Here is a 27489-nt window from a genome sequence, read left to right on the forward strand (position 1 = left end):
TCTTTTTTTCTAGTTTTTTTGTAGTATTTCCGTCGTATTTTTTTCTATTATATTTGACCGTTGTATTTTTTTATTTTGAAATTATTTTAGCGATGTTTCTGATATTTGAGGTCACTCCGTCCGAGTGTTTTTGTAGTATTTCTATCGTATTTTTTGGATCATAATTTGACCGTCGTATTCTTTTATTTTGAAATTATTTTAGCCATGTTTCTGATGTTTGAAGTCACTCCGTTGTAGTATTTTTGTAATGTTTCCATAGTAATTTTCTATCATTTTTAAAAAAATATATGTTATATTATAGTATTACTGTCGTGGTGTTTTTGTAGTATTTCTATCGTGTTTTTTGATCATAATTTGACGGTCGTATTCTTTTGTTTTGAAATTATTTTAGCGATGTGTCTGATGTTTGAAGTCACTCCGTTGTAGTATTTTTGTAGTATTTCCATAGTACTTTTGTATCATTTCTTTAAGATATTGTATTATAGTATTACTGTTTTTGTAGCATTTCTACCGTATTTTTTTTTAATTATAATTTCACCGTCGTATTATTTTATTTTGAAATTATTTTAGCGATGTTTCTGATGTTTGAAGTCACTCCGTTGTAGTATTTTTGTAGTATTTCCATAGTACTTTTGTATCATTTCTTTAAGATATTGTATTATAGTATTACTGTTTTTGTAGCATTTCTACCGTATTTTTTTTAAATTATAATTTCACCGTCGTACTATTTTATTTTGAAATTATTTTAGTGATGTTTCTGATGTTTGAAGTCACTCCGTCGTAGTATTTTTGTAATGTTTCCATAGTACTTTTGTATCATTTCTTTAAGATATTGTATTATAGTATTACTATTGTCGTGTTTTTGTAGCATTTCTACCGGATTTTTTTGGGGATTATAATTTCACCGTCGTATTCTTTTATTTTGAAATTATTTTAGCGATGTTTCTGATGTTTGAAGTAACTCCGTCGTCGTGTTTTTGTAGAATTTCCATAGTACTTTTCTATCATTTCTTAAACATGTTGTATTATAGTATTACTGTGGTGGTGTTTTTGTAGTATTTCTACCGTTATTTTTGGAATATAATTTGACCGTCCTATTCTTTTATTTTGAAATTGTTTTAGCTATGTTTCTGATATTTGAAGTAACTCCGTCGTCGTGTTTTTGTAGTATTTCTATACTATATTTTATATTATAATTTGACTGTCGAATTCTCTTATTTTGAAATTATTTTAGCGATGTTTCTGATGTTTGAAGTCACTCCGTCGTATTCATTTTGTAGTATTTCCATAGTACTTTTGTATCATTTCTTTAATACGTTATATTATAGTATTACTTTTGTCGTGTTTTTGTAGTATTTGTATAGTGTTATTTAGATTATATTTTGAGCATATTTCTGTAGTAGTATTTTCTAGTAGTATTGTAGTTGTAGTTCTGATTTTTGAAGTGACTCCGTCGTAGTATTTTTTTATCGTATTTTTGTATCATTTCTTTAATGTTATATTATAGTATTACTTTCATAGTGTTTTGTAGTATTTCTATAGTATTTTTCACATTATATTCTGAGCATATCTCTGTAATAGTATTTTCTATTGGTATTGTAGTGGTATTTCTAATATTTGAAGTATCTCCGTCGTAGTATTTTTGTAGTATTTCCATAGTACTTTTGTATCATTTCTTTAATACGTTATATTATAGTATTACTTTTGTCGTGTTTTTGTAGTATTTCTATAGTGTTATTTAGATTATATTTTGAGCATATTTCTGTAGTAGTATTTTCTAGTAGTATTGTAGTTGTAGTTCTGATTTTTGACGTAACTCCGTCGTAGTATTTTTTATCGTATTTTTCTATCATTTCTATAGTATGTTTTCAATAATACTCTACTAGTAATGTTTTTGTAGTTTTACGACGGTATCGCCGTAGTTCTGTAGTATTTTTTTTCGAACGAAAGCAAAATATATGCATATTTTTTTTAAAATGTGGTACTTGGGTCTCCTCCCAGGACGAGAATGAAGCTGATCCTGGACGTAGACACGGGCGTGGACGACGCCCAGGCCATCATGATGGCCATGTCGGCGCCTCAGGTGGAGATATTGGGCATCACCTGTTGCCACGGAAACACGCCCATCGAGAAGGTCCTGAAGAACACCCTCAGGGTTCTGAAGGTCTGCGAGCGGCTGGACGTGAGTAGCTTCCTGTTTTATTCAGAAACTTCGAGAAAGGAATCCCGTACCTTTACTGGTTACCTGTTGAAAACCGGAACCAGTGCGCTCACTCTCGGGTCCCCCGAAACGCTTTGTGTGTTTTAAACAGGGCTTTCCCGCCTTTTTCTAGCGTCGAGCTACTTTTCGAAACTATTTAGCGCAAAGGGCACCCGCCTTGATACACATTTCTAAAATGGCTTGCTAAAAAGTCAAAAAGGAAGCGTGATGGTTAGCTTCAAGGCTAAACATGTTCACAAGTAACAGGGAGCTAGATAGCGAGCTAAAAGAGTAAAACGCCATCTAAATAGTCGGCTAGAGAGCTAAAAATAACGAGAGATAGCTAGAAAGGAGCCCAAAGTTTAGCTTGGTGATTAGCTAAAAAGGTAGCTTGATAGTTATCTAAAAAGCTAAACAGGTTAAAAAGTAACAGGGAGCTAGATAGCGAGCTAAAAGAGTAAAGCGCTATCTAAAAAGTTGGCTAGAAAGCTAAAAACAAAGAGAGATAGCTAGAAAGGAGCCCAATGGTTAGCTTGGCGATTAGCTAAAAAGGTAGCTTGATAGTTACCTTGAAAGCTAAGCTAAGAAGCTTAGTAACAGGTAGCTAGATAGCGAGCTAAAAGAGTAAAACACCATATTAATAGTCAGCTAGAAAACTTAAAACAAAGAGAGATAGCTAGAAAGGAGCCTAAAGTTTAGCTTGGTGATTAGCTAAAAAGGTAGCGTGATAGTTAGCTTGAAAGCTAAACAGGTTAAAAAGTAACAGGTAGCTAGATAGCGAGCTAAAAGAGTAAAACGCCATCTAAATAGTCGGCTAGAAAGCTAAAAACAACGAGAAATAGCTAGAAAGGAGCCCAAAGTTTAGCTTGGTGATTAGCTAAAAAGGTAGCGTGATAGTTAGCTTGAAAGCTAAACAGGTTAAAAAGTAACAGGTGGCTAGATAGCGAGCTAAAAGAGTAAAATGCCATCCAAATAGTCGGCTAGAGAGCTAAAAACAACGAGAGATAGCTAGAAAGGAGCCCAAAGTTTAGCTTGGTGATAAGCTAAAAAGGTAGCGTGATAGTTAGCTTGAAAGCTAAACAGGTTAAAAAGTAACAGGTAGCTAGATAGCGAGCTAAAAGAGTAAAATGCCATCTAAATAGTCGGCTAGAGAGCTAAAAACAACGAGAGATAGCTAGAAAGGAGCCCAAAGTTTAGCTTGGTGATAAGCTAAAAAGGTAGCGTGATAGTTAGCTTGAAAGCTAAACAGGTTAAAAAGTAACAGGGAGCTAGATAGCTAGCTAAAAGAGTACAGCGCTATCTAAAAAGTTGGCTAGAAAGCTAAAAACAAAGAGAGATAGCTAGAAAGGAGCCCAATGTTTAGCTTGGTGATTAGCTAAAAAGGTAGCTTGATAGTTACCTTGAAAGCTAAGCTAAGAAGCTTAGTAACAGGGAGCTAGATAGCGAGCTAAAAGAGTAAAAAGCCTACTAAATAGTCAGAGGAGAAAGCTAAAAACAAAGAGAGATAGCTAGAAAGGAGCCCAAAGTTTAGCTTGGTGATTAGCTAAAAAGGTAGCGTGATAGTTAGCTTGAAAGCTAAACAGGTTAAAAAGTAACAGGGAGCTAGATAGCGAGCTAAAAGAGTAAAATGCCATCTAAATAGTCGGCTAGAGAGCTAAAAATAACGAGAGATAGCTAGAAAGGAGCCCAAAGTTTAGCTTGGTGATTAGCTAAAAAGGTAGCTTGATAGTTATCTAAAAAGCTAAACAGGTTAAAAAGTAACAGGGAGCTAGATAGCGAGCTAAAAGAGTGAAGCGCTATCTAAAAAGTTGGCTAGAAAGCTAAAAACAAAGAGAGATAGCTAGAAAGGAGCCCAATGGTTAGCTTGGCGATTAGCTAAAAAGGTAGCTTGATAGTTACCTTGAAAGCTAAGCTAAGAAGCTTAGTAACAGGTAGCTAGATAGCGAGCTAAAAGAGTAAAACGCCATATTAATAGTCAGCTAGAAAACTTAAAACAAAGAGAGATAGCTAGAAAGGAGCCTAAAGTTTAGCTTGGTGATTAGCTAAAAAGGTAGCGTGATAGTTAGCTTGAAAGCTAAACAGGTTAAAAAGTAACAGGTAGCTAGATAGCGAGCTAAAAGAGTAAAACGCCATCTAAATAGTCGGCTAGAAAGCTAAAAACAACGAGAAATAGCTAGAAAGGAGCCCAAAGTTTAGCTTGGTGATTAGCTAAAAAGGTAGCGTGATAGTTAGCTTGAAAGCTAAACAGGTTAAAAAGTAACAGGTGGCTAGATAGCGAGCTAAAAGAGTAAAATGCCATCCAAATAGTCGGCTAGAGAGCTAAAAACAACGAGAGATAGCTAGAAAGGAGCCCAAAGTTTAGCTTGGTGATAAGCTAAAAAGGTAGCGTGATAGTTAGCTTGAAAGCTAAACAGGTTAAAAAGTAACAGGTAGCTAGATAGCGAGCTAAAAGAGTAAAATGCCATCTAAATAGTCGGCTAGAGAGCTAAAAACAACGAGAGATAGCTAGAAAGGAGCCCAAAGTTTAGCTTGGTGATAAGCTAAAAAGGTAGCGTGATAGTTAGCTTGAAAGCTAAACAGGTTAAAAAGTAACAGGGAGCTAGATAGCTAGCTAAAAGAGTACAGCGCTATCTAAAAAGTTGGCTAGAAAGCTAAAAACAAAGAGAGATAGCTAGAAAGGAGCCCAATGTTTAGCTTGGTGATTAGCTAAAAAGGTAGCTTGATAGTTACCTTGAAAGCTAAGCTAAGAAGCTTAGTAACAGGGAGCTAGATAGCGAGCTAAAAGAGTAAAAAGCCTACTAAATAGTCGGATAGAAAGCTAAAAACAAAGAGAGATAGCTAGAAAGGAGCCCAAAGTTTAGCTTGGTGATTAGCTAAAAAGGTAGCGTGATAGTTAGCTTGAAAGCTAAACAGGTTAAAAAGTAACAGGGAGCTAGATAGCGAGCTAAAAGAGTAAAATGCCATCTAAATAGTCGGCTAGAGAGCTAAAAACAACGAGAGATAGCTAGAAAGGAGCCCAAAGTTTAGCTTGGTGATAAGCTAAAAAGGTAGCGTGATAGTTAGCTTGAAAGCTAAACAGGTTAAAAAGTAACAGGGAGCTAGATAGCTAGCTAAAAGAGTACAGCGCTATCTAAAAAGTTGGCTAGAAAGCTAAAAACAAAGAGAGATAGCTAGAAAGGAGCCCAATGTTTAGCTTGGTGATTAGCTAAAAAGGTAGCTTGATAGTTACCTTGAAAGCTAAGCTAAGAAGCTTAGTAACAGGGAGCTAGATAGCGAGCTAAAAGAGTAAAACGCCATATTAATAGTCAGCTAGAAAACTTAAAACAAAGAGAGATAGCTAGAAAGGAGCCTAAAGTTTAGCTTGGTGATTAGCTAAAAAGGTAGCGTGATAGTTAGCTTGAAAGCTAAACAGGTTAAAAAGTAACAGGTAGCTAGATAGCGAGCTAAAAGAGTAAAACGCCATCTAAATAGTCGGCTAGAAAGCTAAAAACAACGAGAAATAGCTAGAAAGGAGCCCAAAGTTTAGCTTGGTGATTAGCTAAAAAGGTAGCGTGATAGTTAGCTTGAAAGCTAAACAGGTTAAAAAGTAACAGGTGGCTAGATAGCGAGCTAAAAGAGTAAAATGCCATCCAAATAGTCGGCTAGAGAGCTAAAAACAACGAGAGATAGCTAGAAAGGAGCCCAAAGTTTAGCTTGGTGATAAGCTAAAAAGGTAGCGTGATAGTTAGCTTGAAAGCTAAACAGGTTAAAAAGTAACAGGTAGCTAGATAGCGAGCTAAAAGAGTAAAATGCCATCTAAATAGTCGGCTAGAGAGCTAAAAACAACGAGAGATAGCTAGAAAGGAGCCCAAAGTTTAGCTTGGTGATAAGCTAAAAAGGTAGCGTGATAGTTAGCTTGAAAGCTAAACAGGTTAAAAAGTAACAGGGAGCTAGATAGCTAGCTAAAAGAGTACAGCGCTATCTAAAAAGTTGGCTAGAAAGCTAAAAACAAAGAGAGATAGCTAGAAAGGAGCCCAATGTTTAGCTTGGTGATTAGCTAAAAAGGTAGCTTGATAGTTACCTTGAAAGCTAAGCTAAGAAGCTTAGTAACAGGGAGCTAGATAGCGAGCTAAAAGAGTAAAAAGCCTACTAAATAGTCAGATAGAAAGCTAAAAACAAAGAGAGATAGCTAGAAAGGAGCCCAAAGTTTAGCTTGGTGATTAGCTAAAAAGGTAGCGTGATAGTTAGCTTGAAAGCTAAACAGGTTAAAAAGTAACAGGGAGCTAGATAGCGAGCTAAAAGAGTAAAATGCCATCTAAATAGTCGGCTAGAGAGCTAAAAATAACGAGAGATAGCTAGAAAGGAGCCCAAAGTTTAGCTTGGTGATTAGCTAAAAAGGTAGCTTGATAGTTATCTAAAAAGCTAAACAGGTTAAAAAGTAACAGGGAGCTAGATAGCGAGCTAAAAGAGTGAAGCGCTATCTAAAAAGTTGGCTAGAAAGCTAAAAACAAAGAGAGATAGCTAGAAAGGAGCCCAATGGTTAGCTTGGCGATTAGCTAAAAAGGTAGCTTGATAGTTACCTTGAAAGCTAAGCTAAGAAGCTTAGTAACAGGTAGCTAGATAGCGAGCTAAAAGAGTAAAACGCCATATTAATAGTCAGCTAGAAAACTTAAAACAAAGAGAGATAGCTAGAAAGGAGCCTAAAGTTTAGCTTGGTGATTAGCTAAAAAGGTAGCGTGATAGTTAGCTTGAAAGCTAAACAGGTTAAAAAGTAACAGGTAGCTAGATAGCGAGCTAAAAGAGTAAAACGCCATCTAAATAGTCGGCTAGAAAGCTAAAAACAACGAGAAATAGCTAGAAAGGAGCCCAAAGTTTAGCTTGGTGATTAGCTAAAAAGGTAGCGTGATAGTTAGCTTGAAAGCTAAACAGGTTAAAAAGTAACAGGTGGCTAGATAGCGAGCTAAAAGAGTAAAATGCCATCCAAATAGTCGGCTAGAGAGCTAAAAACAACGAGAGATAGCTAGAAAGGAGCCCAAAGTTTAGCTTGGTGATAAGCTAAAAAGGTAGCGTGATAGTTAGCTTGAAAGCTAAACAGGTTAAAAAGTAACAGGTAGCTAGATAGCGAGCTAAAAGAGTAAAATGCCATCTAAATAGTCGGCTAGAGAGCTAAAAACAACGAGAGATAGCTAGAAAGGAGCCCAAAGTTTAGCTTGGTGATAAGCTAAAAAGGTAGCGTGATAGTTAGCTTGAAAGCTAAACAGGTTAAAAAGTAACAGGGAGCTAGATAGCTAGCTAAAAGAGTACAGCGCTATCTAAAAAGTTGGCTAGAAAGCTAAAAACAAAGAGAGATAGCTAGAAAGGAGCCCAATGTTTAGCTTGGTGATTAGCTAAAAAGGTAGCTTGATAGTTACCTTGAAAGCTAAGCTAAGAAGCTTAGTAACAGGGAGCTAGATAGCGAGCTAAAAGAGTAAAAAGCCTACTAAATAGTCGGATAGAAAGCTAAAAACAAAGAGAGATAGCTAGAAAGGAGCCCAAAGTTTAGCTTGGTGATTAGCTAAAAAGGTAGCGTGATAGTTAGCTTGAAAGCTAAACAGGTTAAAAAGTAACAGGGAGCTAGATAGCGAGCTAAAAGAGTAAAATGCCATCTAAATAGTCGGCTAGAGAGCTAAAAACAACGAGAGATAGCTAGAAAGGAGCCCAAAGTTTAGCTTGGTGATAAGCTAAAAAGGTAGCGTGATAGTTAGCTTGAAAGCTAAACAGGTTAAAAAGTAACAGGGAGCTAGATAGCTAGCTAAAAGAGTACAGCGCTATCTAAAAAGTTGGCTAGAAAGCTAAAAACAAAGAGAGATAGCTAGAAAGGAGCCCAATGTTTAGCTTGGTGATTAGCTAAAAAGGTAGCTTGATAGTTACCTTGAAAGCTAAGCTAAGAAGCTTAGTAACAGGTAGCTAGATAGCGAGCTAAAAGAGTAAAACGCCATATTAATAGTCAGCTAGAAAACTTAAAACAAAGAGAGATAGCTAGAAAGGAGCCTAAAGTTTAGCTTGGTGATTAGCTAAAAAGGTAGCGTGATAGTTAGCTTGAAAGCTAAACAGGTTAAAAAGTAACAGGTAGCTAGATAGCGAGCTAAAAGAGTAAAACGCCATCTAAATAGTCGGCTAGAAAGCTAAAAACAACGAGAAATAGCTAGAAAGGAGCCCAAAGTTTAGCTTGGTGATTAGCTAAAAAGGTAGCGTGATAGTTAGCTTGAAAGCTAAACAGGTTAAAAAGTAACAGGTGGCTAGATAGCGAGCTAAAAGAGTAAAATGCCATCCAAATAGTCGGCTAGAGAGCTAAAAACAACGAGAGATAGCTAGAAAGGAGCCCAAAGTTTAGCTTGGTGATAAGCTAAAAAGGTAGCGTGATAGTTAGCTTGAAAGCTAAACAGGTTAAAAAGTAACAGGTAGCTAGATAGCGAGCTAAAAGAGTAAAATGCCATCTAAATAGTCGGCTAGAGAGCTAAAAACAACGAGAGATAGCTAGAAAGGAGCCCAAAGTTTAGCTTGGTGATAAGCTAAAAAGGTAGCGTGATAGTTAGCTTGAAAGCTAAACAGGTTAAAAAGTAACAGGGAGCTAGATAGCTAGCTAAAAGAGTACAGCGCTATCTAAAAAGTTGGCTAGAAAGCTAAAAACAAAGAGAGATAGCTAGAAAGGAGCCCAATGTTTAGCTTGGTGATTAGCTAAAAAGGTAGCTTGATAGTTACCTTGAAAGCTAAGCTAAGAAGCTTAGTAACAGGGAGCTAGATAGCGAGCTAAAAGAGTAAAAAGCCTACTAAATAGTCAGATAGAAAGCTAAAAACAAAGAGAGATAGCTAGAAAGGAGCCCAAAGTTTAGCTTGGTGATTAGCTAAAAAGGTAGCGTGATAGTTAGCTTGAAAGCTAAACAGGTTAAAAAGTAACAGGGAGCTAGATAGCGAGCTAAAAGAGTAAAATGCCATCTAAATAGTCGGCTAGAGAGCTAAAAACAACGAGAGATAGCTAGAAAGGAGCCCAAAGTTTAGCTTGGTGATAAGCTAAAAGGGTAGCTTGATAGTTAGCTTGAAAGCTAAACAGGTTAAAAAGTAACAGGGAGCTAGATAGCGAGCTAAAAGAGTAAAGCGCTATCTAAAAAGTTGGCTAGAAAGCTAAAAACAAAGAGAGATAGCTAGAAAGGAGCCCAATGGTTAGCTTGGCGATTAGCTAAAAAGGTAGCTTGATAGTTACCTTGAAAGCTAAGCTAAGAAGCTTAGTAACAGGTAGCTAGATAGCGAGCTAAAAGAGTAAAACGCCATATTAATAGTCAGCTAGAAAACTTAAAACAAAGAGAGATAGCTAGAAAGGAGCCTAAAGTTTAGCTTGGTGATTAGCTAAAAAGGTAGCGTGATAGTTAGCTTGAAAGCTAAACAGGTTAAAAAGTAACAGGTAGCTAGATAGCGAGCTAAAAGAGTAAAACGCCATCTAAATAGTCGGCTAGAAAGCTAAAAACAACGAGAAATAGCTAGAAAGGAGCCCAAAGTTTAGCTTGGTGATTAGCTAAAAAGGTAGCGTGATAGTTAGCTTAAAAGCTAAACAGGTTAAAAAGTAACAGGTGGCTAGATAGCGAGCTAAAAGAGTAAAATGCCATCCAAATAGTCGGCTAGAGAGCTAAAAACAACGAGAGATAGCTAGAAAGGAGCCCAAAGTTTAGCTTGGTGATAAGCTAAAAAGGTAGCGTGATAGTTAGCTTGAAAGCTAAACAGGTTAAAAAGTAACAGGTAGCTAGATAGCGAGCTAAAAGAGTAAAATGCCATCTAAATAGTCGGCTAGAGAGCCAAAAACAACGAGAGATAGCTAGAAAGGAGCCCAAAGTTTAGCTTGGTGATAAGCTAAAAAGGTAGCGTGATAGTTAGCTTGAAAGCTAAACAGGTTAAAAAGTAACAGGTAGCTAGATAGCGAGCTAAAAGAGTAAAATGCCATCTAAATAGTCGGCTAGAGAGCTAAAAACAACGAGAGATAGCTAGAAAGGAGCCCAAAGTTTAGCTTGGTGATTAGCTAAAAAGGTAGCGTGATAGTTAGCTTGAAAGCTAAACAGGTTAAAAAGTAACAGGGAGCTAGATAGCGAGCTAAAAGAGTAAAATGCCATCTAAATAGTCGGCTAGAGAGCTAAAAACAACGAGAGATAGCTAGAAAGGAGCCCAAAGTTTAGCTTGGTGATAAGCTAAAAGGGTAGCTTGATAGTTAGCTTGAAAGCTAAACAGGTTAAAAAGTAACAGGGAGCTAGATAGCGAGCTAAAAGAGTAAAGCGCTATCTAAAAAGTTGGCTAGAAAGCTAAAAACAAAGAGAGATAGCTAGAAAGGAGCCCAATGGTTAGCTTGGCGATTAGCTAAAAAGGTAGCTTGATAGTTACCTTGAAAGCTAAGCTAAGAAGCTTAGTAACAGGTAGCTAGATAGCGAGCTAAAAGAGTAAAACGCCATATTAATAGTCAGCTAGAAAACTTAAAACAAAGAGAGATAGCTAGAAAGGAGCCTAAAGTTTAGCTTGGTGATTAGCTAAAAAGGTAGCGTGATAGTTAGCTTGAAAGCTAAACAGGTTAAAAAGTAACAGGGAGCTAGATAGCTAGCTAAAAGAGTACAGCGCTATCTAAAAAGTTGGCTAGAAAGCTAAAAACAAAGAGAGATAGCTAGAAAGGAGCCCAATGTTTAGCTTGGTGATTAGCTAAAAAGGTAGCTTGATAGTTACCTTGAAAGCTAAGCTAAGAAGCTTAGTAACAGGGAGCTAGATAGCGAGCTAAAAGAGTAAAAAGCCTACTAAATAGTCAGATAGAAAGCTAAAAACAAAGAGAGATAGCTAGAAAGGAGCCCAAAGTTTAGCTTGGTGATTAGCTAAAAAGGTAGCGTGATAGTTAGCTTGAAAGCTAAACAGGTTAAAAAGTAACAGGGAGCTAGATAGCGAGCTAAAAGAGTAAAATGCCATCTAAATAGTCAGCTAGAGAGCTAAAAACAACGAGAGATAGCTAGAAAGGAGCCCAAAGTTTAGCTTGGTGATAAGCTAAAAGGGTAGCTTGATAGTTAGCTTGAAAGCTAAACAGGTTAAAAAGTAACAGGGAGCTAGATAGCGAGCTAAAAGAGTAAAGCGCTATCTAAAAAGTTGGCTAGAAAGCTAAAAACAAAGAGAGATAGCTAGAAAGGAGCCCAATGGTTAGCTTGGCGATTAGCTAAAAAGGTAGCTTGATAGTTACCTTGAAAGCTAAGCTAAGAAGCTTAGTAACAGGTAGCTAGATAGCGAGCTAAAAGAGTAAAACGCCATATTAATAGTCAGCTAGAAAACTTAAAACAAAGAGAGATAGCTAGAAAGGAGCCTAAAGTTTAGCTTGGTGATTAGCTAAAAAGGTAGCGTGATAGTTAGCTTGAAAGCTAAACAGGTTAAAAAGTAACAGGTAGCTAGATAGCGAGCTAAAAGAGTAAAACGCCATATTAATAGTCAGCTAGAAAACTTAAAACAAAGAGAGATAGCTAGAAAGGAGCCTAAAGTTTAGCTTGGTGATAAGCTAAAAAGGTAGCGTGATAGTTAGCTTGAAAGCTAAACAGGTTAAAAAGTAACAGGTAGCTAGATAGCGAGCTAAAAGAGTAAAATGCCATCCAAATAGTCGGCTAGAGAGCTAAAAACAACGAGAGATAGCTAGAAAGGAGCCCAAAGTTTAGCTTGGTGATAAGCTAAAAAGGTAGCGTGATAGTTAGCTTGAAAGCTAAACAGGTTAAAAAGTAACAGGTAGCTAGATAGCGAGCTAAAAGAGTAAAATGCCATCTAAATAGTCGTCTAGAGAGCTAAAAACAACGAGAGATAGCTAGAAAAGAGCCCAAAGTTTAGCTTGGTGATAAGCTAAAAAGGTAGCGTGATAGTTAGCTTGAAAGCTAAACAGGTTAAAAAGTAACAGGGAGCTAGATAGCTAGCTAAAAGAGTACAGCGCTATCTAAAAAGTTGGCTAGAAAGCTAAAATCAAAGAGAGATAGCTAGAAAGGAGCCCAAAGTTTAGCTTGGTGATTAGCTAAAAAGGTAGCGTGATAGTTAGCTTGAAAGCTAAACAGGTTAAAAAGTAACAGGGAGCTAGATAGCGAGCTAAAAGAGTACAGCGCTATCTAAAAAGTTGGCTAGAAAGCTAAAATCAAAGAGAGATAGCTAGAAAGGAGCCCAAAGTTTAGCTTGGTGATTAGCTAAAAAGGTAGCGTGATAGTTAGCTTGAAAGCTAAACAGGTTAAAAAGTAACAGGGAGCTAGATAGCGAGCTAAAAGAGTAAAATGCCATCTAAATAGTCGGCTAGAGAGCTAAAAACAACGAGAGATAGCTAGAAAGGAGCCCAAAGTTTAGCTTGGTGATAAGCTAAAAGGGTAGCTTGATAGTTAGCTTGAAAGCTAAACAGGTTAAAAAGTAACAGGGAGCTAGATAGCGAGCTAAAAGAGTAAAGCGCTATCTAAAAAGTTGGCTAGAAAGCTAAAAACAAAGAGAGATAGCTAGAAAGGAGCCCAATGGTTAGCTTGGCGATTAGCTAAAAAGGTAGCTTGATAGTTACCTTGAAAGCTAAGCTAAGAAGCTTAGTAACAGGTAGCTAGATAGCGAGCTAAAAGAGTAAAACGCCATATTAATAGTCAGCTAGAAAACTTAAAACAAAGAGAGATAGCTAGAAAGGAGCCTAAAGTTTAGCTTGGTGATTAGCTAAAAAGGTAGCGTGATAGTTAGCTTGAAAGCTAAACAGGTTAAAAAGTAACAGGTAGCTAGATAGCGAGCTAAAAGAGTAAAACGCCATCTAAATAGTCGGCTAGAAAGCTAAAAACAACGAGAAATAGCTAGAAAGGAGCCCAAAGTTTAGCTTGGTGATTAGCTAAAAAGGTAGCGTGATAGTTAGCTTAAAAGCTAAACAGGTTAAAAAGTAACAGGTGGCTAGATAGCGAGCTAAAAGAGTAAAATGCCATCCAAATAGTCGGCTAGAGAGCTAAAAACAACGAGAGATAGCTAGAAAGGAGCCCAAAGTTTAGCTTGGTGATAAGCTAAAAAGGTAGCGTGATAGTTAGCTTGAAAGCTAAACAGGTTAAAAAGTAACAGGTAGCTAGATAGCGAGCTAAAAGAGTAAAATGCCATCTAAATAGTCGTCTAGAGAGCTAAAAACAACGAGAGATAGCTAGAAAGGAGCCCAAAGTTTAGCTTGGTGATAAGCTAAAAAGGTAGCGTGATAGTTAGCTTGAAAGCTAAACAGGTTAAAAAGTAACAGGGAGCTAGATAGCTAGCTAAAAGAGTACAGCGCTATCTAAAAAGTTGGCTAGAAAGCTAAAATCAAAGAGAGATAGCTAGAAAGGAGCCCAAAGTTTAGCTTGGTGATTAGCTAAAAAGGTAGCGTGATAGTTAGCTTGAAAGCTAAACAGGTTAAAAAGTAACAGGGAGCTAGATAGCGAGCTAAAAGAGTACAGCGCTATCTAAAAAGTTGGCTAGAAAGCTAAAATCAAAGAGAGATAGCTAGAAAGGAGCCCAAAGTTTAGCTTGGTGATTAGCTAAAAAGGTAGCGTGATAGTTAGCTTGAAAGCTAAACAGGTTAAAAAGTAACAGGGAGCTAGATAGCGAGCTAAAAGAGTAAAATGCCATCTAAATAGTCGGCTAGAGAGCTAAAAACAACGAGAGATAGCTAGAAAGGAGCCCAAAGTTTAGCTTGGTGATAAGCTAAAAGGGTAGCTTGATAGTTAGCTTGAAAGCTAAACAGGTTAAAAAGTAACAGGGAGCTAGATAGCGAGCTAAAAGAGTAAAGCGCTATCTAAAAAGTTGGCTAGAAAGCTAAAAACAAAGAGAGATAGCTAGAAAGGAGCCCAATGGTTAGCTTGGCGATTAGCTAAAAAGGTAGCTTGATAGTTACCTTGAAAGCTAAGCTAAGAAGCTTAGTAACAGGTAGCTAGATAGCGAGCTAAAAGAGTAAAACGCCATATTAATAGTCAGCTAGAAAACTTAAAACAAAGAGAGATAGCTAGAAAGGAGCCTAAAGTTTAGCTTGGTGATTAGCTAAAAAGGTAGCGTGATAGTTAGCTTGAAAGCTAAACAGGTTAAAAAGTAACAGGTAGCTAGATAGCGAGCTAAAAGAGTAAAACGCCATCTAAATAGTCGGCTAGAAAGCTAAAAACAACGAGAAATAGCTAGAAAGGAGCCCAAAGTTTAGCTTGGTGATTAGCTAAAAAGGTAGCGTGATAGTTAGCTTAAAAGCTAAACAGGTTAAAAAGTAACAGGTGGCTAGATAGCGAGCTAAAAGAGTAAAATGCCATCCAAATAGTCGGCTAGAGAGCTAAAAACAACGAGAGATAGCTAGAAAGGAGCCCAAAGTTTAGCTTGGTGATAAGCTAAAAAGGTAGCGTGATAGTTAGCTTGAAAGCTAAACAGGTTAAAAAGTAACAGGTAGCTAGATAGCGAGCTAAAAGAGTAAAATGCCATCTAAATAGTCGTCTAGAGAGCTAAAAACAACGAGAGATAGCTAGAAAGGAGCCCAAAGTTTAGCTTGGTGATAAGCTAAAAAGGTAGCGTGATAGTTAGCTTGAAAGCTAAACAGGTTAAAAAGTAACAGGGAGCTAGATAGCTAGCTAAAAGAGTACAGCGCTATCTAAAAAGTTGGCTAGAAAGCTAAAATCAAAGAGAGATAGCTAGAAAGGAGCCCAAAGTTTAGCTTGGTGATTAGCTAAAAAGGTAGCGTGATAGTTAGCTTGAAAGCTAAACAGGTTAAAAAGTAACAGGGAGCTAGATAGCGAGCTAAAAGAGTACAGCGCTATCTAAAAAGTTGGCTAGAAAGCTAAAATCAAAGAGAGATAGCTAGAAAGGAGCCCAAAGTTTAGCTTGGTGATTAGCTAAAAAGGTAGCGTGATAGTTAGCTTGAAAGCTAAACAGGTTAAAAAGTAACAGGGAGCTAGATAGCGAGCTAAAAGAGTAAAATGCCATCTAAATAGTCGGCTAGAAAGCTAAAAACAACGAGAGATAGCTAAAAAGGAGCCCAAAGTTTAGCTTGGTGATTAGCCAAAAAGGTAGCTTGAAAGCTAAGCTAAGTAGCTTAGTAACAGCGAGCTAGATAGCTAGCCAAAAGTAAAAAACATACTAAATAGTCAGATAGAAAGCTAAAACAAATCTAGATAGATAGCAAAGAAGGAGCCCAAAATGGAGCTTGCTAACTAACAAAAAGCGTCAAATGTTAGCTGGATAGCATGAAAAACATGTATAAAGCTAGCTAGATAGCTCAGTAAATACCTAAAAAGGTAGCTTGATAGTTAGCTTGAAAGCTAAACAGGTTAAATCACAAAGTGTAGTTGTTTTATTTAAATTCAGTTTCTTTTATCTTTTATTAGCATATTTGTAGAGTGGTTAGGGTTTGGCGGTACATGGACCCATGCGGGGGGAGTCAGAAACTGGAAGCAGGGGCGCTCAAATCAAGGACAGTCTTTATTAACAAAAAATGGACCAAACACACAAAACAAGGAACTGTCCAAACCAGGAACAAAGACCAAAATTTGGCAAATACAGGAAGCAGAGAAACAAAGCAAAAAACCCTCTCAAGGGGAGGAAAGAGAAAATAAATAAGGAGTGAGAGAGGGAGAGAACGAGAACAAAAGATAGAGAAAAGATAATAATGGCGAAAACTAAAAAGAGAAAGAGAGAGAAAGAGAAGAAATGAGACAGAGAGAAAAGAGAGAGATGAGAAAAAGGCAGAGAGAGAGTAAAAAGAGAGAGACATGAAAGAAATAGAAAATAAATAGTCACAGAAAGAGAGAGACAGAAGAAATAGAGAGACTGGGAGTGGGAAAGAGCAAACAAATCAAAACTGAGGGAAAAGAAATAGAGAGCCTGAAAAAGAGAGGAACAGAAAAAGAACAAAGAGACAAAGAGTGTGTGAGAAAGAGATAGCAAGAAAGAAAGTGAGAAAGGAAGATGGAGAGAAATTGAGAGAAAGAAAAAAAGCAGATAACGGCAGATAACGCGGGCCGGATTAAAACCCTCGGCGGGCATGATCCGGCCCGCGGGCTGCGCTTGAAGCCTGTGTTTTCAAGGGTTCAGGTGTGTGATCATTGGACATACCTGTGTCCAGTTCAAACCCCTTCCTGGGGCCCTCTGGTGGTAGGAGGTATAACGAACAAGACTTGGCTGACGTTACCGACTGCGTTTTTCACACTCCATCGAATGACAGATTTCGAGCGACCCTCCCAACCCCGTTGAATAGATCTATCGTGGTTTTTGTACCATCTCTCCCAATCCGCAGATCCCGGTCTATGCCGGATGCTCGCAGCCCCTCCTGTCCAGCAAGCAACACGCCAGCGACTACCACGGGAAGGACGGACTGGGGGACGTCCCGGATCCGGACGCTCCGGGCTTGGAACTGGTGCAGAAGGAGAAAGCCGTCCACGCCTTAATCCGGATGATCGATCAACATCCGGGTGAAGTAAGACCGACTACTGTTGGGAATTTAACCATCATTTGTTTATTGTTCCTAACAGCAGACCTAAGTGTACCCGATCAGAGACCCCCTCTTTCGAGTTGCCCGGGATCATTTATACATTTCAACAAACAAAGCAAAGACATCCTACTATTCCCCTATTGGCTATGTGTCATCTGCAGTTAGCATTAGCTTTCTCTTATTGGTCTTCCCCTCGTATGAGGGCGTGTCGGCTGGGCACCGCAATCTAGCATACCAGCGGCGCCCTGACGTCTGCCCTTCTACGTCTGGCCTTCTTCTTCTGTTCTTAGAAATACGTCTGATGCATTCTACACAGCCTAAACTTCTAATGTACCTTGAATAAAAACACAGTCAGTGAATATTTTTATTGAACTAGATACATGTACTGGGGCAGCACGGCGGCGCGGTGGTTAGCGCGTGTGCGGCACAGTTCTGAGGTCATGGGTTCAAATCCAGCTACCAACCTTCCCGTGCGGAGTTTGTATGTTCACCCCGAGCTCGCGTGGGTTTTCTCCGGGCACTCCGGTTTCCTTCCACATTCCAAAAACAAACATGTCAGGTTAATTGGCCGGTTCAAATTGTCCCTGGGTGTGAATGAGTGGGTGAATTGTCTGTCCCTGTGTGCCCTGCAACTGGCTGGCAACCAGTTCAGGGTGTCCCCTGCCCACTGCCCGAAGATCGGCTGGGATGGGCTCCAGCACCCCCGCGACCCTACTGAGGATAAGCGGTGCAGATAATGGATGGATGGATGGATACATGTACTTTGTAGTCAATCGTATAAAATCATTTTTAGTCAAATGTATAAAATCCTTTACTCCTCTTGTTTTAAGTTGTACAACCCGATCCAAGCGTTATCACGGAACCGTTACTCTCTCGGGTGCGGAAGCTTTCTATATATCTTCTCGTTAGGACGATGGTAATGCCCTGCTCTCTGGTCTTCCCGAAAAGAACAGCTTGCAGCTGCGAGAAAATTCAGCAGCACGTGTGCGTACGGGGGCCAAGGGGTAGAAAACCTGGAGTGGTTTTCATACGGAAATGGATTCGTGCTCAGGAAGTGAGGGGGGAAGCAACAATTGTGGTCAGAGTCAGGCAAAGGGTCCGGTGGGCGGTATTGGTGGTCAGGAAAGGCGGTAAGAACAACAAGGGTATGACGAGCAGGCTCAGGACGTGACAAACTAGGCAGAAAACTAGCACAGGGCCAAGGAAACAGTATTTAAATAATAAGGCGGTAGAGGTGTGATTAGAGGGTAATCAGTGACACCAAGTGTTGGTGAAAACGTATTGCCTGAAAGGTCCTTTACAAATACATTTGATTTGATTGACTTTATTATTTGTAGGTGACTCTGGTGGCTACAGCACCTTTGACCAACCTTGCAGTGGCCGTGCAACTGGATCCTTCCCTCCCCAGGAAGCTCAAAGCCTTGTACATCATGGGAGGCAACATTGAGTGTATCGCCTATCTTTTCCAGTACGCACTATGGCAGGCATGTCAAAAAACGGCCCACGGGATGGTGGATCATTTCATACGGCCCGCCATCAATTTCAGAGTAGTTTTACATCCAAGATTTGGATTGAATCGATCTGTTCCTTTAGGGATTGTAACTTTCGCGGTCTGTACTAGGAGAGAGCAACATCCTTTACATGACACACGAAAAAGAAAAGCAGAATGATAAACATACATGGCGGTGGAACGATGGATGGATCTGTTGTTTAGAAGGGTGATGGCAGAGGGGATCAGGCTTTTCCCAAGACGGCCCCTGCTAAAATGGGGCCACATCTGCACCCTGATGGTAGCAGAAAAATGATTGGTCTGGCAGGTGAGTGCTATCCTGGACTACTGTGTTTGCCAGGCGGATGAGGGACCTGATATGTAAGTGTGCGAGGTTGGGTTAGGGACGGTTACAGAGAGCAGAGTGAAAAAAACATGTGGAACAGTAAAGAAGGATGGGTTGAACAACCCTTCGGTACAGTAGTAAGGAAGTCCAATCTCGGATCCAAAAGGAGCAGACCTAAGTGTACCCTATCAGAGACCCCCTCATCCGAATTGCCCGGGATCATTTATACATTTTAACAAACAAAGCAAAGACATCCTACTATTCCCCTATTGGCTATGTGTCATCTGCAGTTAACATTAGCTTTCTCTTATTGGTCTTCCCCTCGTATGAGGGCGTGTCGGCTGGGCACCGCAATCTTCGCATACCAGCGGCGCCCCGACGTCTGCCCTTCTACGTCTGGCCTTCTGCGTCAGCACTCACAGGAATTCTGTTATCAGAAAAACGTCTGATGCATTCCACACAGCCTAAACTTCTAATGTACCTTGAATAAAAACACAGTCAGTGAATATTTTGTTTAGAAGGGTGATGGCAGAGGGCATCAGGCTTTTCCCAAGACGGCCCCTGCTAAAATGGGGCCACATCTGCACCCTGATTGTAGCAGAAAAATGTTTGGTCCGGCAGTTGAGTGCTATCCTGGACTACTGTAATTGCCAGGCGGATGAGGGACCTGATATGTAAGTGCGCGAGGTTGGGTTAGGGACGGTTACAGAGAGCAGAGTGAAAAAACATGTGGAACAGTAAAGAAGGATGGGTTGAACAACCCTTCGGTACAGTAGTAAGGAAGTCCAATCTCGGATCCAAAAGGAGCAGTGTGGTTTTTGTTCATGCCGTGGAACAGTGGACCAGCTCTACACACGCTGCAGGGTCTTCAAGGGTGCATGGGAGTTTGCCCATCTTAAATGTGTTTTCTGGACTAGGCAAAGGCATTTGACCGTGTTCCCGTGGAGCCCTGTGGTGGTGCTCCTGGAACATGGGGTACCACAGTCTTATCAGGGCTGTGCGACCCCGTTATCCTCAATGCCAGTGTTTGGTTTGCATTTCGGGCAGGGAGTCGGATCCGTTTCCAGTGGGATTTGGACTCCCCCAAGCCTACCCCTTGTCAGCGATTCTGTTCATAACCTTTATGGACAGATTTTCTAGGCGCAGACTTGGTGGGGCAGGGGTCCGGTTTGGAAGCTTCAGCATTGCATCTCCATTTTCCAGATGTGTGGTGCTGTTGCCTTCCTCAAGCCGTGATCTTCAGCTCTCACTTGAGCTATTCGCAGCTAAGTGTGAAGCGGCTCGGATGAAGATTAGAACCTCCAAGTCCGAGTTTATGGATCTCTGCCGTAAAAAGGGAGCATGCTCTGTCCAGGTCGGGGATGAGATCATGTTTCAAGTAGAGGAGTTCAAGTATCTTGGGGTCTTGTGAGTGAGGATAGGATGGATCTGGGGACCAACAGACGGATCGGTGCAGCGCGTGCCATGCGGAACCTGTACCTGTGCGTCGTGGTGAAGAAGGATTTACTGGTCGATCTACGTTCCTACCCTCACCTACCGTCATGAAGTGTAGGTCAAGGTAGAACAAGGTCAAGTGGGTGAAATGTGTCTGCTCCACTGGCTGACTGGGCTCTCCCCAGGGTGAAAAGCTTGTATAGCCACTTCTCCTCCGTATTGAGAGAAGCCAGCTGAGGTGGCATCTGGACATCTGATAAGAATGAGTCCTGGACGCCTCCCTGGGAGGTGTTACAGGAATGTCCCACTGGCAGGAGGCCCATAGGGTAACCCAGACTGACCTGGGAACACCCCAGGATCCAGTCGGTTGTACTGGATTGAAGTGGCTGGTGATAGGGAGGACTGGGGTTCCTTGGTGAGGCTGCTGCCCCAGTGACCCAGAAAATGGATGGAGATGGATAGGCTACATAGTCTGGATGCTAAAGCAAAGTACTGAAGAGGCAGCTTAATAAAAGAACGCCAACTTTTTGGACATTTTTGAAGCTCAGACCATTCCGCCCCCAGGCCAGTTTGACATGCCTGTACTGCGCTTTCTTTTGCTCACTACCCATTTCCATGACAGGCGTTGCGGTGTGTGTTTTCAGCTCGAGGTAACACCACAATCTGCGGGGAGTTTAACTTTGTAGCCGACACAGAAGCTGCCTTCATTGTCCTGGATCGCTACACCTGTCCCACCACCATTGCTACCTGGGAGTTCACCTGCAGTAATAGCCTCCCATGGGTAAGCATATACTCCTTTTTCTTTTGTATCTTTCTTTCCGGAGAGTAAAAGGAACGACTCTGTGGCTTTTTGTTTCTCAGTCTTTTTGCGAGCAGTGGCTTTCTCAGGGGACGGTGAAAGCCAACTTCATGAGGGACATTTCAAACCTCTCCAGGACGGTATGGTGCCATCTTCTTTGCGCATCCTTTGAAAAGTGTCGCTAGCTTTAAAGGGACAGTGTGCATGAATTAGCGCTGGGGACCATCGTCGAGCTACTTTTTGTTAGCCGCTCTCGTATACATTTCTAAAGGATTTTAGCTAGATAGCTTGCTAGATAGCTACAAAGGGTAGCTTGAAAGTTAGCTAGCAAGGTAAAAACCCAAAAGCGAACTACATCACGAGCTAAAAGAGTAAAAAGCTATTCAAAAGGCCAAATAGAAAGCTAAAAATCAAGCTAGATACCTAGCTATATAGGAGGCCACATTTTACCTTGTTAGCTAGCAAAAAAGGGTTCAATGTTAGCTGGATAGCATGGAAAAACACCTATAAAGCTAGCTAGATAGCTTGGTAAACAGCTAAAAAGGTAGCCTGATAGTTAGCTTAAAAGCTAAACAGGTTAAAAAGTAACAGGGAGCTAGATAGCTAGCTAAAAGAGTAAAACGCCATCGAAAAGGCCAAATAGAAAGCTAAAAACGAAGATAGCTAGCTTTAAAGGAGGCCACATTTTACCTTGTTAACTAGCAATAATGGTTTATTGTTAGCTGGATAGCATGGAAAAACACGTATAAAGCTAACTAGATAGCTTGGTAAACAGCTGAAAAGGTAGCTTGAAAGTTAGCTAGCAAGGTAAATACCTAAAAGCGAACTAGATCACGAGCTAAAAGAGTAAAAAGCCATTCAAAAGGCCAAATAGAAAGCTAAAAACCAAGCTAGATAGCTAGCTATAAAGGAGGCCACATTTTACCTTGTTAACTAGCAAAAAGGGTTCAATGTTAGCTCGATAGCACGGAAAAACACATATAAAGCTTGCTAGATAGGTTGGTAAACAGCTAAAAAGGTAGTTTGATAGTTAGCTTAAAAGCTAACAGGTTAAAAAGTAACAGGGAGCTAGATAGCTAGCTAAAAGATTAAAAAGTCAAATAGAAAGCTAAAAACGAAGATAGCTAGCTTTTAAGGAGGCCACATTTTACCTTGTTAACTAGCAATAATGGTTTAATGTTAGCTGGATAGCATGGAAAAACACGTATAAAGCTAACTAGATAGCTTGGTAAACAGCTGAAAGATCACGAGCTAAAAGAGTAAAAAGCCATTCAAAAGGCCAAATAGAAAGCTAAAAACCAAGCTAGATACCTAGCTATATAGGAGGCCACATTTTACCTCGTTAGCTAGCAAAAAAGGGTTCAATGTTAGCTGGATAGCATGGAAAAACATGTATAAAGCTAGCTAGAAAGCTTGGTAGATAGCTAAAAAGGTAGCTTGATAGTTAGCTTGAAAGCTAAACAGGTTAAAAAGTAACAGGGAGCTAGATAGCTAGCTAAAAGAATAAAATACCATTCAAAAGGCCAAATAAAAAGCTAAAAAAGAAGATAGTTAGCTATAAAGGAGGCCACATTTTACCTTGTTAACTAGCAAAAAGGGTTCAATGTTAGCTGGATAGCATGGAAAAACATGTATAAAGCTAGCTAGATAGCTAGCTATAAAGAAGGCCACATTTTACCCTGTTAACTAGCAATAATGGTTCAATGTTAGCTGGATAGCATGGAAAAACATGTATAAAGCTAGCTAGATAGCTTGCTAGATAGCTAAAAAGGGTAGCTTGATAGTTAGCTTGAAAGCTAAACAGGTTGAAAAGTAACAGGGAGCTAGATAGCTTGCTAAAAGATTAAAAAGCCATTGAATTGGCCAAAAAGAAAGCTAAAAACCAAGCTACTTAGCTAGCTACCTTGTTATCTAGCAAAAGGGTTAAATGTTAGCTAGATAGCATGCAAAAAAGTTAAAACAGTAGAAAGATAGCTAGCTACAAATCTTAAAATGTAGCCAGATAGCTAGCTAAAAAACTCGTTTCCTTCATAAAACCCATCAACTGGAATTAGTTAGCCCTGGTTTAGCGCCTCCTGTTGGTAAAAAAACAAAACAATATTGATTTAAAACCCCAGTGTGTGATATTTTCCCTTCTTTCTTCTTTTTCTTTCTTTTTCCCTTTTTTTTAATTGATAGGTTTCTTTTCCTTTTTCATATTGTTCTCCTATTTTTCCTTCTTTCTTCTTTCTTTGTTCCTTTTTTTAAACGATACTATTCTTCTCCTTTTTCATACTGTTCTCTTTTTTTCCCTTCTTCTTCTTTTTTTTCCTTTTTTCTTTTTTCCAGTTCTGGAAATGAAAAAAAATGACCCGATGGTGTTCAAAACGTCCTTATAAAGGGTTGAGGAAAATTGGGCACAGGCGTGTCCGATAACCACACGCCGGTGCCCAGTTCGAACCCCAGTTGGGGCCCTCCGGTCGTAGGAGTCTTTGAGTCGTCCGGGATTTGGAGCAAATTTGAGTGTTTTTGCCTAACAGAAAGCTCAGTCGGCGGACTACCAGAAGGAGATCACGGCCGGAAATGGCTTCAACACTTGCGACACGTACGCCTTGGCTGCCGCCATTGATGAGTCCCTCGTCACGGAAAGTGACCGGGTGAGTCGGGAAAAAAAGAAAGGAGATTAAAGAGAAAGGGAGAAAAAGAGAGAGACAAAAGGAGGGAAAGAAAGAGAGGAAGAGCAAGATAAAGAAAAACGAGAAAGAGAGGAAAAGGGAGGAACGGTCATTTCTCCCTTCTCTCGAGCAAGCAAGAGAAAAGTAGAGGAACATAGTGAGAAAGAGAAAGACGGAGGAAGGGCGAAGGAAACATTAGGAAAGCGAAAGAAAGTTGAAAAGAGAGAATGAGCAATAGAAAGATAAAAAGAGAAAGGGAGAAAAAGAGAGAGAGACAAAACGAGAGAAAGAAAGAGAGGAAGAGCAAGACAAAGAAAACGAGAAAGAGAGGAAAAGAGAGAAAGGGAGGAACGGTCTTGTTCCATTTCTCTCTTCTCTTGAGTAAGCAAGAGAAAAGTAGATGAACATAATGAGAAAGAGAAAGACGGAGGAAGGGCAAAGAAAACATTAGGAAAGCGAAAGAAAGTTGAAAAGAGAGAATGAGCAATAGAAAGATAAAAAGAGAAAGGGAGAAAAAGAGAGAGAGACAAAACGAGAGAAAGAAAGAGAGGAAGAGCAAGACAAAGAAAACGAGAAAGAGAGGAAAAGAGAGAAAGGGAGGAACGGTCTTGTTCCATTTCTCTCTTCTCTTGAGTAAGCAAGAGAAAAGTAGATGAACATAATGAGAAAGAGAAAGACGGAGGAAGGGCAAAGAAAACATTAGGAAAGCGAAAGAAAGTTGAAAAGAGAGAATGAGCAATAGAAAGATAAAAAGAGAAAGGGAGAAAAAGAGAGAGAGACAAAACGAGAGAAAGAAAGAGAGGAAGAGCAAGATAAAGAAAACGAGAAAGTAAGGGAAAGAGCGAAAGGGAGGAACAGTCTTGTTCCATTTCTCTCTTCTCTCGAGTAAGCAAAAGAAAAGTAGATGAATATAGTGATAAAGAGAAAGACAGAGGAAGGGCGAAGAAAACATTAGGAAAGCGAAAGAAAAAAAAGAGAGAATGAGCAATAGAAAGATAAAAAGAGAAAGGGAGACATTGAAAAAAGAAAGCAAGAGAAAAAAAGATACAGATACAGGGAACGAGGAAGATAGAGAAAGGGGAAAGAGGAAATGAGAAGGATAGAGGGAATTAGACAAAGGGGGAAAGAGGATGAAAAAGAGAGAGAAAGGGAGAAAGGGAGAAATACAACAAGACAACAGAAGAAAGTTAAAGATTGAGAAAACGTGGAAGACAAAAGGGAAAAGACAAAGAGAGGAAAGAGGGAAAGAGTGAGAGAGTGAGGAAGAGATAAAGAAAGAAAGATGAATAGAACCAGAAAACAGAAGAAAGTTAAAGATTGAGAGAATGTGGGAGACAGAGAAAGGGGAAAGAGAAAAAGAAGATAGAGGGAATAAGAGAAAGGGGGAAAGAGTGAGAGAATGAGGAAGACAAAGACAAAACGGATAGAAGAAGGGAAAAAAGGAGAGAATGAGAAAGAGAGGTAAAGAAAAAACTAGAGAGGAAGAAATCCATTCCTCAGAAACGGCTTGAACCCGGGTTGTCGGTCCGGTCTCAGGTGGCGGTGACGGTGGAGCTGGACGGGACCAACACCAAAGGCATGATGGTCCTGGACTACATGGACCTCCTGAAGAAGAAGCACAAAGCCACCGTCTTGAAGAAAGTCGACCTGGAGAAGTTCAAGCAGATGCTGCTCCGAGCGCTCAAGTAGAAAAGTGGGCCTTTCCCTTCCCAGCACAAAAGTCCGATCCTGATCCCCTCACGCTCCGTTTCCCTTCCCACAAAGTCCGATCCTGATCCATTCACGTTCCGTTTCCCTTCCAATATAGTCCAATCCTGATCCCCTCACGCTCCATTTCCCTTCCAACCAAATCCAATCCTGATCCCCTCGCGCTCCCTTTTTCCTTCCCACAAATTCCGATCCTGATCCCTTCAAGTTCCGTTTCCCTTCCAATAAAGTCCGATCCTGATCCCCTCGTGCTCCGTTTTCCTTCCAGCACAAAGTCCGATCCTGATCCCCTCAAGCTCCGTGACCCTTCCCACCAAGTCCGATCCTGATCCCCTCACGCTCCGTTTCCCTTCCCACAAAGTCCGATCCTGATCCCTTCACGTTCCGTTTCCCTTCCAATATAGTCCAATCCTGATCCCCTCGCGCTCCATTTCCCTTCCAACCAAGTCCAATCCTGATCCCCTCGCGCTCCGTTTCCCTTGCCACAAATTCCGATCCTGATCCCTTCACGTTCCGTTTCCCTTCCAATATGAAATGAAATGAAATGAAATGAAATGATCTGCATTTCTCTAGCGCTTTTCAAGTCAATGACTTCCCAAAGCGCTTTACATTGTGCTTCACATTTCCCAATAGCGGCCTTGCAGCCATGTAAGGCGCTAACCTGCTAATTGGCGGTATTAGGGGTTCAGTGTCTTACCCAAGGACACTTCGACATGTAACACGGACAAGCCGGGATTCGAACTGGGATCCCTTAATCCTAAAACGATCGCTCTACCTCCTGAGCTACTGCCGCCCCAATAAAGTCCGATCCTGATCCCCTCGTGCTCCGTTTTCCTTCCAGCACAAAGTCCCATCCTGATCCCCTCGCCCTCCATTTTCCTTCCTACAAAGTCCGGTCCTGATCCCCTCACGCTCAATTTTCCTTCCAATACAGTCCGATCCTGATCCCCTCGGGCTCTACTTTCCTTCCAATAAAACGGGATCCCTCCATCGCCCTTTGTCCTGCTTTCACTCGAACGCTTACGTCATGTCATGGTTCCTTGTTGTAGGAGGGAAGAAGAGTTAAAGAAAGAGAATGAAAGAGAAAGAGAAAGAGAAAGAGAAAGAGAAAGAGAAAGAGAAAAAAGTAAGGGAGAGAGAAAAAAAGAAAGAACAAGAAAGAGAGAGAGAGTAGGAAATAAAGAAAGAAACAGAGGGGGAGAAAAACCGAGAATGAAAGAGTCAAAGAGAGAAAGCAAGGGAAAAAAGTAAGAGAGTGAAAGAGAACAAGGGGAAGACAGAAAGAGACGGATGACAAAATGAAAGAAAGAAAGAAAGAAAGAAAGAAAGAAAGAAAGAAAGAAAGGGTAGAAAAAAAGAACGGAAAAGAGAACAAGAGAAAGGGTAAAAAAGAATGTGAGAGGGAGAATGAAAAAAAGAGAAAAACAATGGATGGAAACAGAGAGAGAGAGAGAGAGAGAGAGAGAGAGAGAGAGAGAGAGAGGAGAGAGAGAGAGAGAGAGAGAGAGAGAGGGAGAGAGAGAGAGAGAGAGAGAGAGAGAGATAAAAAGAGAGCAAGAGAAAAAGAAAGAGATTGTATTGCATTGTCCGTATCATGAAAACAAACCTCGGAAAGCGGGAGGTACAAGGAAATGTACTGACAAGAAAGGATGGTGGAAAGGAAAATCACCTGACAGTGAATGCCTGAATGAGGCTAATGAGGGACCGGTTCAACTTTTGCTGAGCACATTTTATACTTCTCGGGTCGTCTCTTTTCTGTTCCTTTTTCTACCCTTTCTTTCTTTCTATCTGTCATTTTGTCCTGTCTCTCTTTATGTCTTCCCCTCGTTCTCTTTTATCTCTCTTTCTTTTTTCCCTTTATTTCTCTGTTTGACTCTTTCATTCTCTCTTTTTCCTCTCCTTTTGTTTCTTTCTTCATTTCCTTCTTGCTCTTTCTTTTCCCTCTTTCTTTTTCTCTTGCTCTCTTTTTATCTGCATCTCTCTCTCTCTCTCTCTCTCTCTCTCTCTCCCTGTTTCTGTCTGGTTTTTTCTCTTTTTTTCGCTCTCCCGCTCACATTCTTTTTCACCTTTTCTCTTTTCAGTTTTATTTTCTACCCTTTCGTTCTTTCTTTCTTTCTTTCTTTCATTTTGTTCTCTCTATCTTTCTGTCTCCCCTTGTTCTCTTTCTTTTTCTTTCTTTTTTCCCTTTCTTTCTCTGTTTGACTCTTTCATTCTCTGTTTTTCCTCTCCCTCGGTTTCTTTCTTCATTTCCTTCTCTCTCTCGTTCTTGTTCTTTCTTTTCCATCTTTCTTTTTCCCTTGTTTTGCTTTTCATCCCATTTTCTCTCTGTTTTTCACTCTCTCTCTCTCTCTCTCTCTCTCTCACTGTTTCTGTCCATTATTTTTCTCTTTCTTTCATTCTCCTGCTCACATTCTTTTTCA

General features: G+C 40.1%; 1 protein-coding gene across 2 annotated transcripts; it reads left to right on the top strand.

The window, feature by feature from the left end:
* The first annotated feature begins 1971 nt into the window (after window positions 1-1971).
* On the top strand, window positions 1972-25549 carry LOC148368274 (nucleoside hydrolase-like). Of its 2 annotated transcripts, XR_015849922.1 has the most exons (9): window positions 1972-2182; window positions 16446-16625; window positions 17978-18089; window positions 20554-20690; window positions 20771-20848; window positions 23228-23344; window positions 24899-25113; window positions 25330-25348; window positions 25521-25549. XR_015849922.1 is itself a non-coding variant. In XM_088330263.1 (7 exons), exons 1-7 carry the CDS (start codon window positions 2009-2011, stop codon window positions 25049-25051), a joined length of 951 nt encoding a protein of 316 aa, XP_088186389.1. In that variant the 5' UTR covers window positions 1972-2008; the 3' UTR covers window positions 25052-25157. The 2 variants fall into 2 exon arrangements, 1 of the variants encoding a protein (XP_088186389.1); XM_088330263.1 differs by lacking the exons at window positions 25330-25348; window positions 25521-25549 and having other exon boundaries at window positions 24899-25157.
* The last annotated feature ends 1940 nt before the right edge of the window (window positions 25550-27489 follow it).

Source organism: Urocampus carinirostris, chromosome 3, assembly GCF_059441175.1.
Source record: "Urocampus carinirostris isolate Australia breed hairy pipefish chromosome 3, RoL_Ucar_1.0, whole genome shotgun sequence".
Taxonomy (NCBI): Eukaryota; Metazoa; Chordata; class Actinopteri; order Syngnathiformes; family Syngnathidae; genus Urocampus; species Urocampus carinirostris.

Excerpts from the sequence above, each read along its gene's own strand:
- LOC148368274 (XM_088330263.1), top strand. The coding sequence starts at position 2,009 with ATGAAGCTGATCCTGGACGTAGACACGGGCGTGGACGACGCCCAGGCC. Across the intron at positions 16,626-17,977 it reads TCGATCAACATCCGGGTGAA|GTGACTCTGGTGGCTACAGC; the intron begins GTAAGACCGACT and ends TATTATTTGTAG. Across the intron at positions 18,090-20,553 it reads CATGGGAGGCAACATTGAGT|CTCGAGGTAACACCACAATC; the intron begins GTATCGCCTATC and ends GTGTGTTTTCAG.